The sequence below is a fragment of the Xiphias gladius genome, chromosome 1 (genome assembly GCF_016859285.1).
Source record: "Xiphias gladius isolate SHS-SW01 ecotype Sanya breed wild chromosome 1, ASM1685928v1, whole genome shotgun sequence".
In the NCBI taxonomy this organism is placed as follows: domain Eukaryota; kingdom Metazoa; phylum Chordata; class Actinopteri; order Istiophoriformes; family Xiphiidae; genus Xiphias; species Xiphias gladius.
This window is the reverse complement of record NC_053400.1, coordinates 13,650,514-13,662,521: the sequence shown is the minus strand read 5'-3', so window position 1 is coordinate 13,662,521 and position 12,008 is coordinate 13,650,514. Positions and strand designations below refer to the sequence as shown.

Genomic DNA, 12,008 nt, shown 5'->3' with positions numbered 1-12,008 from the left:
AAACTCTTGAGGTGGATAGCAAGTACGTGTGTCCCTTTTTTTGCACTTTGGCTGGTTTGGGTATAAAATGCTTGGTACATACTTAATATAATTTCTGCTGTTTTAATCCAGCAATAATTTAGATTCCTCATTTTCCGGCTTTGAAACTAGCAATAATGTGTGCAGTTTTTAGTGCATTTATTTATGCCGTGACCATTCCATATGTTTTCTTCTTTCATTTTTATAGCTGAAGGGACAGTAAACAACAGATTATACAAGCAGATTGAGATTTTTTTTATCATCATTTTGACAAAGCAAATACACACACACAAGCAAACACACACAATAAATACTTAAGTAATCTTGAATGTATTAGATTAAACATTTATTATTGTTCATTTTCATCACTTTAGTCCATGCCTAATTCAATCAATCACTCAAAGTTGAAATGATTGCCCTTACTTAAAATGTCCAGTCCTTGCTAGCTTCATTCATTGACTGCATGATTATGCATGCGAATTTGTGCAAACATATTCGTGTGTGTGTGTGTGTGTGTGTGTGTGTGTGTGTGTGTGTACCGTATGTGTCTGTGTGGTGTGTGACACGCGAGCAGTTAAACCACCATTACAGAGAGCTGATGTGAATCTTGTCAGAATAGGCAGGTTAAGTATCACTCTTTTTCTAATTCCCCTGCCATTAAAACTGAAGCCTTCCATTCTCCCTCCCCTCCAGCTATTTTTAGCCCCTTTAATCATCTTTATTCACTCCAATTAGTTAGACTGGAGTGGAGGCAATTAGCGACAGTCTCTTCTGTTAGTTAACACTGTAGAGAACGTATGCTGGATGGGTTTCTCCTGTTAGCTTAATGGGCCTGAACGCATCATCGCACCAGCACAGGTGGCAAGATGGTGAATGGGACGCACACATACACACGCTCACGTTCAGTAAGTGCATAGAGACAGAAGTTGGCAGGTAGGCAGGCGTCACAGTTGTACTTGCATTGTGACACACATACAGTCATAGACTCCCATATCACACACACACATTAAACACTCCCTCCAATGAAAATCAAGTTTTTGACCTTGTTAACATGTCCATATGGTGTTTTTTCTATGGTACAAGACATATCGAGAGCGAAGTAAGCAGTCAACGCCTTGGCTGAGTATTTCCACCTTGGACCTGAAGTGTACCAATGACAACCTGCGTTTCATATGTCACATACCTATGGAACCAATAGCATCAACCTGCAGGGTGGGGCAAAAGAAACCTGAGACCTCCAGCGCAGAGCGGACTCGTCAGTACAGAGAGAGAGAGTTTGCATTAGTACAAGCACTAACGTCAGCCACTGCCAGTTTCAAGCTAACAAGCTAACAAACGAATAAAAGATGCTCACGACACTCACCATTCTGATAGGTCTGCTAGTCGCTGATTTTGGTGCACAACAGACTCCTCATCTGAGTCTGGGTCTGAATGAGGCTCAAACATGTATGGCCGAATCTCTCCAATGTTTCCGCTACTGCTAGCATTCGTTGTGCGCACTGCTCTTTCACTTGTCAACTTAGCTCAAGCAGCAGTGGCAGGCGGGGCATGAGGCATGTGGTATTTGCATATTTGAATATTCATCAATCCTGAATTTTTCAATGAGGAAGTAAATGTTGATGTGCTTTAGCCCCTTTTTCAGAGTTTTTTTTTTTTTTTTACTTTTTATGTGGGAAAACTATGTTAAACAAAATGTTAATTATAGCAGAGTATTTTTACATACTTTAAAACGTGTCTGGAGGGGAACTTTACGGCATCCTCTCCATATCAAGCAGGTAAAGTTGCAGGATCATGTTAACCACATGGTCACTGCCTCATATCCATGGCTCCACCCAAAGATCTTGTAAAAAGCTCAAAAGAAGTATAAATTAAGCCCTCCTCTCCTCCTCGCAGCCTGTCTTCTCCCTCGGTGGGGAAACAGAGAGCTGTTTTGTATTCAACATGGAAATCTGTTGGGAAAACACAGCCTTTGAAACTGTAAATTAAATGTGACAGTGTGAGAGTTACTCTTTGTCCTTGATTTTGTTTCTCCCCTCCTCCTTATCCCCATGTTATTTTATTCTGTATCTGGTATCTTTTGTCTCTCCCCCCTTAACAATTTGCTTCTTCCTGTCGCTTTCTTTCTTCCTCAATTTCCTTTTCCTTTGGTGTCTTTTTGTCATGCTCCCCCCTCCACAAGCCTCACACACGGTGTCACAAACTCATGTGCAATTCTGCATTAGCTACCTTGCCCCTCCTCCATCCACTTTTTTCTTTTATTTGCTTTTTTACTCTCTCACTGTCCCTCACTCACTCTGATAAATCAATTCCTTATTTTTGATGTCATTCCTAAATGACAACTATGCTCAGTTTGTTTCATATTTATTTGTATTCTCAACAAACTTTAACAAATTGTGTTGGCATGACATACATAAATATTTGCTGACAAAGTAGAATTTCAAAATAAAGCAAAGGTCATGTAGCAGGTAAGAGATTAATAAACACCACAACCAGTCCCTCACACTGTGCCGTATACAGTATTTAACCCTTTCTTCTTTCTTCTTCTTGATCCCCCTACCACCAAACACAGCGATGAGCAACCTGACCTTCCAAATTACACCAGACTCCAACAAGGACAGCGAGACCATCCAAATGGGTCGGGACCTCAAGCTGTCGTGCCACGTTGATGCCACCCCACAGGACAAGGTCAACTACACCTGGTACAAGAACGGCGCCGCTGTGTTCAACTCGGATAGCCTGATCTTGCTGCGCAGCGACCCCGACATGACACCCGGCACCAGCAGCTTGGAGATCGTGGACATGAAGTTCAGAGACTTGGCTACCTACAGCTGTGTGGCAAACTTCCCAGGCAGCAGGGTCCCTGAGCTCCGTGTGGATGTCAACATCTCTCAGAACAGTGGTGGGATTTGACTTTTCTTTTTTATCTCATATTTCTGTCAGAGTGAGACGAAGTTCCATGAAGCTCTAGTGAAATAGCCAACCCACGTTGTCAAAAGAAAAAAAAAAAAAATAGAACTATAGACTATTTCCTTAACACATAGTCAGTGTCAAGTTGTTTTAGGAAAACTTCACCTGAAAGTTCTTTTCTCGATTATTCTAGTCTTCATTGATTTGCTGCCCTGTGTTTCATCTTTGCGGTATTGTTCACATAATTTTGCCCCATCCCGACTATCTCCTCACTGTGCACCCTTTTTTTTTCTTACAGTAATGCACTCTCTATATAGTATATGCATACTGTACCCAGGAGATACCGTATACCGTATATAGGGCTGTCACTTAAAAAAAAGTTCAAATGAATTTGAGCGAACACATAATTTCTTTATATTAGTTTCATTGCAACTAATGCAGCCTATCCTAAAAAAGACTTTGTAGCTTTCATTCGTGATTCCTCCACTGCCTCACCTGAGCGACAAGCTAATCTTACTGTGAGGTGGTTGCAAACAGTCTTACCTTTAGCCACGATTTTTCTGTCCATGGTGTCGAATCCAAAATGCTTCCTCGGATTACTGATAATGACAAACCGGTCGGCCTGACTTGCTAATTCTCCCGATTTTGCACCAGTAAAGAGAAAAACAGTAGCTTAGTTTACCGCGCGAACAGGGCATGCAAAGGGTTAGATGGACTGTAAATTTTAGGAACACCTGCCACTGTTGTACAAGAAACCTGTTACACCTAAACACTGTAAAGTTTCAACCTGATTAGGTCATTACAGATTGAATATTTGTTTTGTTTTTTTCCTACAACCAAATGGTAGTTTGAACTTTGAACAAAAAAATGACAACCTTCATACAATATTTTCATCAGAAAGTACCCATTCCGTTTCCCCTCTCTGTCTCTGTACACACTTCCCCGCTTGTTGCTCTGAATCTGAGAATCACAATGGTGTAAAAATATGTGCATTCTTGTGTGTAGTTACCCATAATTTTAGTACTTAATACTGAGCAGTAATCTTTTTTAATGTTCCCATGTTGCATTGAAACTGTGTGATTGTCCAATAAAATTAGCCTTGTAAATGTCATTTTCATTCATACCTTTTTATTCTTCGTCTGTTCGCACCATCTGCCAATTTAAACTCATGTCCATCTCCTGACTTGTTATATAACGTACATTATAACCCTTCTTTTCCATTCCATTGTACTATTCTTGTGCACCTAAGCATAGATTAATCTACCTGCACCATTTACAAAGGTGACAGTGAAACCACTTTTTCTCAGAAAACCTTTCTCAAGGGTTTTCCTTTAGCTTACATGCATAAGTATCTATATTTTAATAGTATTATTCTGAAATTTTATTATACTTATTTATATAACTTTCTAGTAGATATTTACAAGCTAAAAAACAGATTTCCCTTTGGCTGTTTTGTGAAGCTACTATTAGAATGCAAACCATATGAAGATTTTTTTTTCCTTTATTGCAGCAGTTTTGTCATTGTAAATAAAATTCATACTTTTCAAATACATTATTCATGTTTTTTTTCAACGTGTGATGTAGAAGTAAAAGATTCAAATTTAAACCTTTTCTTACTATCCCTTTACCTTTTCCTCTTACCTTCCCTTCCTTTCCCTCCAGTCTCTCCTCCGGTGCTGTCAGTCCCATCAGGAGGTCAGGTGGTCAGTGTGCGAGAGGGAGGTAACGCTGAGCTGGTGTGCTTGGTAGTGGATGGAAAACCACGTCCACCTATTCTATGGTCACGGACAGAAAAGGACCTGCTAATGCCATCAGGGAGGCCTGTGGTGGAGACCCCAGATGGCCGCTTGAGGCTAAAGAATGTCACTCGGGACATGATGGGGGCGTACCGGTGCCAGACTGCTCCATACAACGGGCTTAACATCAAACGCAGAGAGGCACAGGTCCAACTCAATGTGCAGTGTAAGTGTGGATCAGATCATTTTCACCCAAGAACTCGACATACAACTATTTACAACAACATCCTTTAGATCGAGCAGAAGGCAAGAGTCACATTGAGAGTTTTTGTGCCACCACTTGCAGTGCAGTTTGGTGTAAATAAGTCCAGATTTGTTGCTCTCAAATACTAGTAGTTCACAGTTGTATCTACAACTAAGTCTACAACTAAGATAAGACAGAGTAAGATAAGAAAGAGTAATACGGAACTTTAATGATCCCTTGGCAACATCAGCAGCAAACATTAATAGTAGCAATTATACCAGCAGTACAAAGAAAAATGCATTGTACACATGAAAATAAAACAAATTAAATATAAAAATACACAAAATAGAACTTCAGAACTGGAATAAATGCAGTAGCAATGTATAAAATAAAGTATTACATTTTAAAGATTATAGTGGGTAGAGGATTTTAACAGTACCAACAGTAGTACAAGTACAGAGAAAATGTTTGGTAGGCATAATTTTTTATGATACTATGAAAGCTCTATGTGACAGAAGTTAAGTTGTTGAGTAACCTACAATTCTTTCTAATGGCACTTCTGTGTAGACTTCCATGGGCCACAAAGTCTTTATTTGTTGGTTTGGTAATATCAGAGAGCCATGAAAGCACTACACTTTTCTTTTTCCTGACCCTCAACAATGGCATAATCTTCACACTTTGCTCAAAAGCTATGTACCCTAAAAACAGATAAGGAAATGTATGGAATGTGAAGAGTGTAAAAAGGTCAAAGGAAATGAGGAAACACCTCTATGGCTTAAAGACCTTTTTCTCAAAAACCCACCCTTTCCCCTCTCTGAGCACTCCAGTGGGTTCTGTAATTATAAAACTCCAAAAGGATGGGCTTTGAGAAAGGAAAAGGATCTGTCTTGCCAAAGTAACACATAATTTCAATACCTTTCCCCTTCCCATGAGGTTACATACTTTTACGTACTTCACAATGCAATGCTTGTATTATGCCAGGACTTCTGACTAATGTACATCTACCTGCATGTAGTTCGATAAAACTGAGAAAGCTGAGAAAGTAATGTGAAGTATGAATTTAATTTAGATATTACTGTAGTATATCACCTAGGATAATCACATTGTAAGCCTCCTCACTTACCTAATCAAACCACACAAAATCACTTGTTACCTAAAGCTGCATTTACATCCTATGTGGTTGCTGGTTTATAGTACTTTACAACTTTCCAATACAATCCAAAATCTCATTGCTTTTGCTCAGAAAAAGCTGTGTATGCATGGGTAGCAGGACGTTACAAATATATACCCCATCCAAGAAAACAATGACAGATACGTTAAAATTTCTACCCCCACTGGGTGTTCTCAGTTTTTATCAGCGCACCAGGTGGGAAAAATCAGCGAACAATATCAAATTGTCAATAAGAGCAGCAGTTACATAGGATCCCCTGCTGTATTTCCTTGTGTTAGTGCCACTGCTGTAATGCTGTAAAAAATTAAAGCCACTGGGTAAAATCAAACATAATAGCCTACAGAACATAATCCAAGAGGTTTCATCAATTCTGAACTGAATTTAGGGAAGTCTATCTGCTGTTTTCTGTGCATCCATAAAAAATAAAAAAAAACAAAGAAAAAAAATGCAGCAAGGTATCATCATCATTGGTAAGTGTTTCAGTTCAGTACATTTATGTTAACAAGGATCCAGTCAGCACACTCCCAGTGTGCTCTGTGTACAAGGTTAAATTAAAAAGGCTACTATTAATCAAAGCAATGCAATGTACAAGATAAAACAATACATGTTTTCAGGTACCACGATCATTGCTGTGTAGCTGCATTTACTCGATGCCAAGCAAGCAAAAGTGCAAGGGAAATGTTTATTTCTATGGATGGAGCAATTTAAAGTATACATCCTGGACAGAATCGCTAAAGCCTCTAAACGTTTTTATTGAATTTTAAGTAAAAGTTGATAAAGTGCTTTTCCTCCTTTGCTTAAAAGCAGGACCAAGTAAGCATTTGTCTAGGATTTGGCCTATTAGGACCAATTTCCCATTGTGACTTGCTTAATAAATACAGGCCCAAATCAGCATCCTCTCCTCTCCTCTCCTCTCCACAAGAAGGATTTACAGGGCTTGCTAATGCGGGCAGGGTGGGAAGGGCAAAACTCTGTGAGCTCTGCTGTCCACACTGGCCAACTCTGATTAATGGTCCAGGTGGCCAACCCATTCTGGACAGACCAAGAAACAGAGAGATGAGACAGATACATGAGCAGGACTGAAAAAGAGAGAAACAGGGTTAAGAGAGAGCTTGAAACAGGAAAGCAGGGTTTAGAGATGGTGGAAAGAGGGAGGAGGGCATGCTGAGGCTTTAAGAACTTGGGTGTTTGAGAGGTTAGAAAGGAGGAAAAAGAGAAACAGGTTGGTAGATAGAGAGATACCATAAAGTTTGAGATATTTCTGTCTATTTACAGCCAACAAAAATGTGGGAAACCCGATCCTTCCTCTTTTCTCCTCTCACAGGCCTTCTTTATGCCCCATTTTACTTCATTTGTTTATTTATTGGGTTTGTTTCGCCTCCTTCCATTTAGCACCACTGATCAATGTGAGGGAGGATGCCATTATAAGCAGATATAATAAAGTGGATACACAGATTCTTGCCCATCTTGCCTCTCTTGCTTCCTTTTCTCGCCTTGTATCCTTTCTTTACTTGCCCACTTTCCCTCCTAGAGAGGTGGCTGTTCTTTCTCATTGCCATTCTCATCATCATCAATCAGCTAACTGCTGGCCATGAGAGAGGACCTCTCTCTGTCTTGTCATTCCCTTTCTGCATCCTGCATCCTGCATTCTCCCATTCTCTCCCCACCTCCCATACTCAATCATCGACTTCTCTCACTTTCACACCACACTTTCCCTATCATTCGTCTTCCTCATTGTCTGCTTCTTTAAGAGCAATTTCTCCCTCCCTTCATCCCACCTTACTCCCCCCCAGCCCCCGCCCCCCCAACACACACACACCCTCCCTCTCTCAGTCTCATGTAAATTGATTTTCTCTTTGTGTACTGTAAATGTTTGGCTTGGTCAGTGTTGCATTCTTGGATGGAATCCATTTTGCATTCAATAAGACAGATAGTAGTTGTGTGTTTACATGGATTATGGTCTTCTGACTATGAAACATTGCAATGTGATACTGTGTATCCTGAATGAGGAGCAAATAAATGCAAAAACAATGCTCCAGAGATTTGAAAAGTTGAGTTAGAAATTGAAGTAACCCAATGACTTGAAAAAGTGAAACCTACTGCTTAGAAACTTACATAATTGTTGAAATGAATACTTAAGGTCAGGTAAGGGAATGTAATAACTTGTCCACCAAATTCTACAGGGGATTGGAATGATTTATAAACTGCTCACAAACCAGCTCACAACACACTTCCTCTCTACCCTCCCTCCTCCCTACTGCCATTGCCATTGCTCCACAGTTTGTCTGTTTTTCTTTACCCTTGCCACCTGTTTCCAAAGTCAAAAAGCCATCAGTATGCAATTGTGTGTCTATAAGCATGAGCAGGGTATGTGACCATACACTAATCAGTCCAAAGGATTACAGTATGACCTTTGACTGCTCACCCATCCCTCAGCCTTATCACATTGGACTGCTGTAGCTGCGGGAAGTACCTACACATTGGTTCCAAGAGGTCAAAAGACATAAAAACAACTGGACACCCAGAAGTAAATAAATGGTTTTGGTCATACAAGGAAGAAAAGTAGGAAGAAGTTTGGATGTTGCATCCACATACTGAGAGTATTGACTAAAAACAACATAGAACATAGAAGCTGAGAAGTTAAATGTTATGGTTGTTTCCAGTCTTTTTAGGATGCAGGTGCGTACTCATGTTCCTCTGACTGGAGTGCAAGCACAGAATAGTAAACTGTGATTCCAAACAAGGAATTGTTCTGGCTGTGTATACCTGTGCGTGCAAAAAATAAAGAGTAAAAGCTTTACTTAAAGAGAGGATAGATGTATTTTTGCAAAACCATCGGATTTCAAAAAAGGATTCAATCTTTTCCCATTTGAAATAGACATAAAATATGGGTATCAATTAGTCGACTTTATTTTTTTTAGCAATGTTCAATTGGATAAGTGCAATTCAAAGTGCTTTAAAGATGACTCACAAGCTGATAATCAGACAATACAAATATAAACATTTGAGAGTAAAATATAATAAAAATAAAACATATAAAAAGAAGAACACAATGGATTAAATAAATGAAAAAATAATGGCCATAAAACATTCCGATCAAAAGTAAAGCTAAAGAGGTAGGTGTTGAGTTGAGTTGATGTTTAAAGATATCAACACTGGATAGTCTATTTGGCCAGGATTCCATAGACAGCCTCCTCTATCAGGTTTTAAACATAATAATCATTTGTAATTAAGTTTGCTGTACGGAAATTCCTTGTCGAATGTCTTTCTATTATTATTTTCTTCTCCCCTGGAGTGGTTAATTCTGCCAAGAGATTTCCACATTGTATCAAACAAAGTAAGAGCATCTCTCTGTTTCAGTATTCCCCCCTGCTTATGTTATCTCTATGTCTCTGTTTCTGTCTCTCGTCCTTACTGAAGCTCATTCTGTAGCCCTATCTTTCTAAATTACAGGCATAACATAGATTAGGCTATAATTACACATCTGTCTCTGATATACGTGATTCATAAGGGACTCAAGTCGTGCTGCCTCACCTCTGGGGGCTTTTATACCAGATCTCATCACCGTTAGTACAGCACTACCACCATTAGCATCTTGTCTCTTATCTACATGATTAGCCAGGGGTGAGCTAGCTGGCTGGTGATTTGTGGCAGAGTCATTTGGCTGTGTTGTGTCTTGGCTGACCCCAGGGCCCCAGCAGCTAGTCAGTCATTAAGCTCAGAGACACACATCACTGCTGACAGGGTAATTACAGCTGGTTAGGATAGGTTAGCAGTAGGGATGGATTTGTGCCTCGTAGAAAAGCCTGATCCCTGATGGCAGTTGTTTTGTGTCGGAGGATTTGATAAAATCAATGTTTTCTGATAATGCGTGGGAATTTACACTGTTGAGAACAAAAAGATGATGTAAGTATGTACATCACTGCAGTCCATTTTGCATTGTCCACATCTCTAAGATTAAAATTCCCTCTCAGACTTATCTGCTTTAGTTTATCTCCATCCTTCCCTTTGTCATTGAAATTGATTTCAAAATGGAAACCGATTAGGGATTTAGGGGGTTTTACATGGATTCACCTCATCGCTATGCTTAGTTACAAAGTAGGTGTCCCTAATATTTTGAGTTCTTTTGTCCCCGCAGATCCTCCCATATTGGATCCAGTCTTCCAGGATGTGCGTTCTAGGAACTATCAGATGGTCACGCTGAGGTGTACAATACTGCGGTCCAATCCGCCCCGTTTGACAGACACCCGCTGGTTCCGTAACGGCGATTTCATCCGCATGCCCATGCCAGACCTGAAGGAGACGCCGGAGCTGAAGTTCAAGCTGGAACCTACCAACAATGGCTCTTATGTATGCCGAGTCAGTAATACTGCAGGAACATCGACATGCACATTTAATGTCTCTGGTGAGTGAAAAGAAATTAGACGATGCTTTATGATCACCTTGTTGCAAAGAATTCTGCAATCTATCTGTCCATCTATTTATGCATGTATGGATTATATTTATATTTAACATAGGACAGTTATCATCTTCACTATCATTTATCAGTAGTATTTTGTCCCCCCCATACCACAGCACAACCCTACAATGCTGAGTTTTACTTTGACACACCCAACCCAGTGCGGATTCTGAAAGGGAACAACTATTCCTACAACCTGCAGTGGACGCAGAAAGATCCTGAGGCAACAGACCGTATCATAGGCTACTGGATTAATGTCCGAAAGGTAAAGTACTCCCACACAAATGTTTGCACATATTGACACGTATCCACACACACACACACACACACACATGCCTGTGTGTACTGTGCTCGTGCTCTGGTATAACCACTTGATCTGGACAACAGGCAGGTGCATGGTCTGACAGACATGAACTTAATACACTCATGAGCCTGATATTGAACAGTCTGGCTTAAACCAATGTAAACTTTGGTCACCTGCCTTTGTTTGTAAGTTTGACTAAACATGCTCACAACTTGTGTAGACAAGGACGCACATACGCAAGTCCATTTGTAGTGAAGTGTGTATGCTAAGTAAACAGGGGCTTTACGAGCTTGGTGAGCGTCAGGCTTGTGTTGTCAATCAATGGAAACCTGCACTGAATGAATAATGACACATCCACTTCGTCTCGTCTCTTCTCTTCTCTTCTCTTCTCTTTTCTTCTCTTCATCTCCATTTTTTTGTAAGGCTCATACTTCCCATGCAGTGAAAAGTTGCACAGTAAACAAGGTCCTCTTGCAGTCAGCACAACTCAAAATCCTTTCCATAAAGCAAACTGAATATTAAAAAAAAAACAAATGCAAACAAAACTGATAATGCAACAGAGTAAGAAAACAAAAACAGAATCTTTGCACTGCATTTTCTAAAAAAAAATGTATGTTTGAAAGTCAATTTTCACTTGGATTTTTAAATTAGTAATTACTTACTTCACTGTTACAGAGGGATTTTAACTTTTGCTGTGGCCCACTTTGAGACTTTGACACTTGGATTGCCAGACAGACGATACTGTGTTTACTCCTGATGCTGTAACCATAACTTAACAAGACCAGGCCTCCAATGCCAGTGTCTTTTCATTCCAGCCAGAATTCAGTCCAGACACTGTTAAGAGAGTACACTTTTAATGGTATTTTCATGTTTTAGCTTGTCCTCAAATGATTGACCTTGAATCGATGTGACTTCATTTACACAACCCTGTGAGGGGTGTTAAATTAGTTTTGCAAGCTTGAATTTACAAGAAGCATGCACATTATCAGGAGATATTATACATTTATTTTAAGTAAGTATGCTACTGTATACATGCATAGTTTACTATGATATTCATATATGATATTGTACATATATGATATTTATGTAACACAAGTAACATGACCACATAGCAATTCCATAACAAATTAATAAAGTGTCAAAAAACCTACAGACTAATGCTATCAGTA

The 12,008-nt window shown here is 39.7% G+C and overlaps 1 protein-coding gene across 1 annotated transcript in view; it reads left to right on the top strand.

The window, feature by feature from the left end:
* The window catches only part of LOC120793263 (MAM domain-containing glycosylphosphatidylinositol anchor protein 1), a 167,065-nt gene that overhangs the window by 121,462 nt on the left and 33,595 nt on the right, over nucleotides 1-12,008 (top strand). Inside the window, exons 8-11 of the mRNA XM_040133168.1 lie at nucleotides 2,588-2,917; nucleotides 4,588-4,887; nucleotides 10,215-10,481; nucleotides 10,652-10,800. Coding sequence (XP_039989102.1) covers nucleotides 2,588-2,917; nucleotides 4,588-4,887; nucleotides 10,215-10,481; nucleotides 10,652-10,800 — 1,046 coding nt within the window. The remainder of the gene's footprint in view (nucleotides 1-2,587; nucleotides 2,918-4,587; nucleotides 4,888-10,214; nucleotides 10,482-10,651; nucleotides 10,801-12,008) is intronic.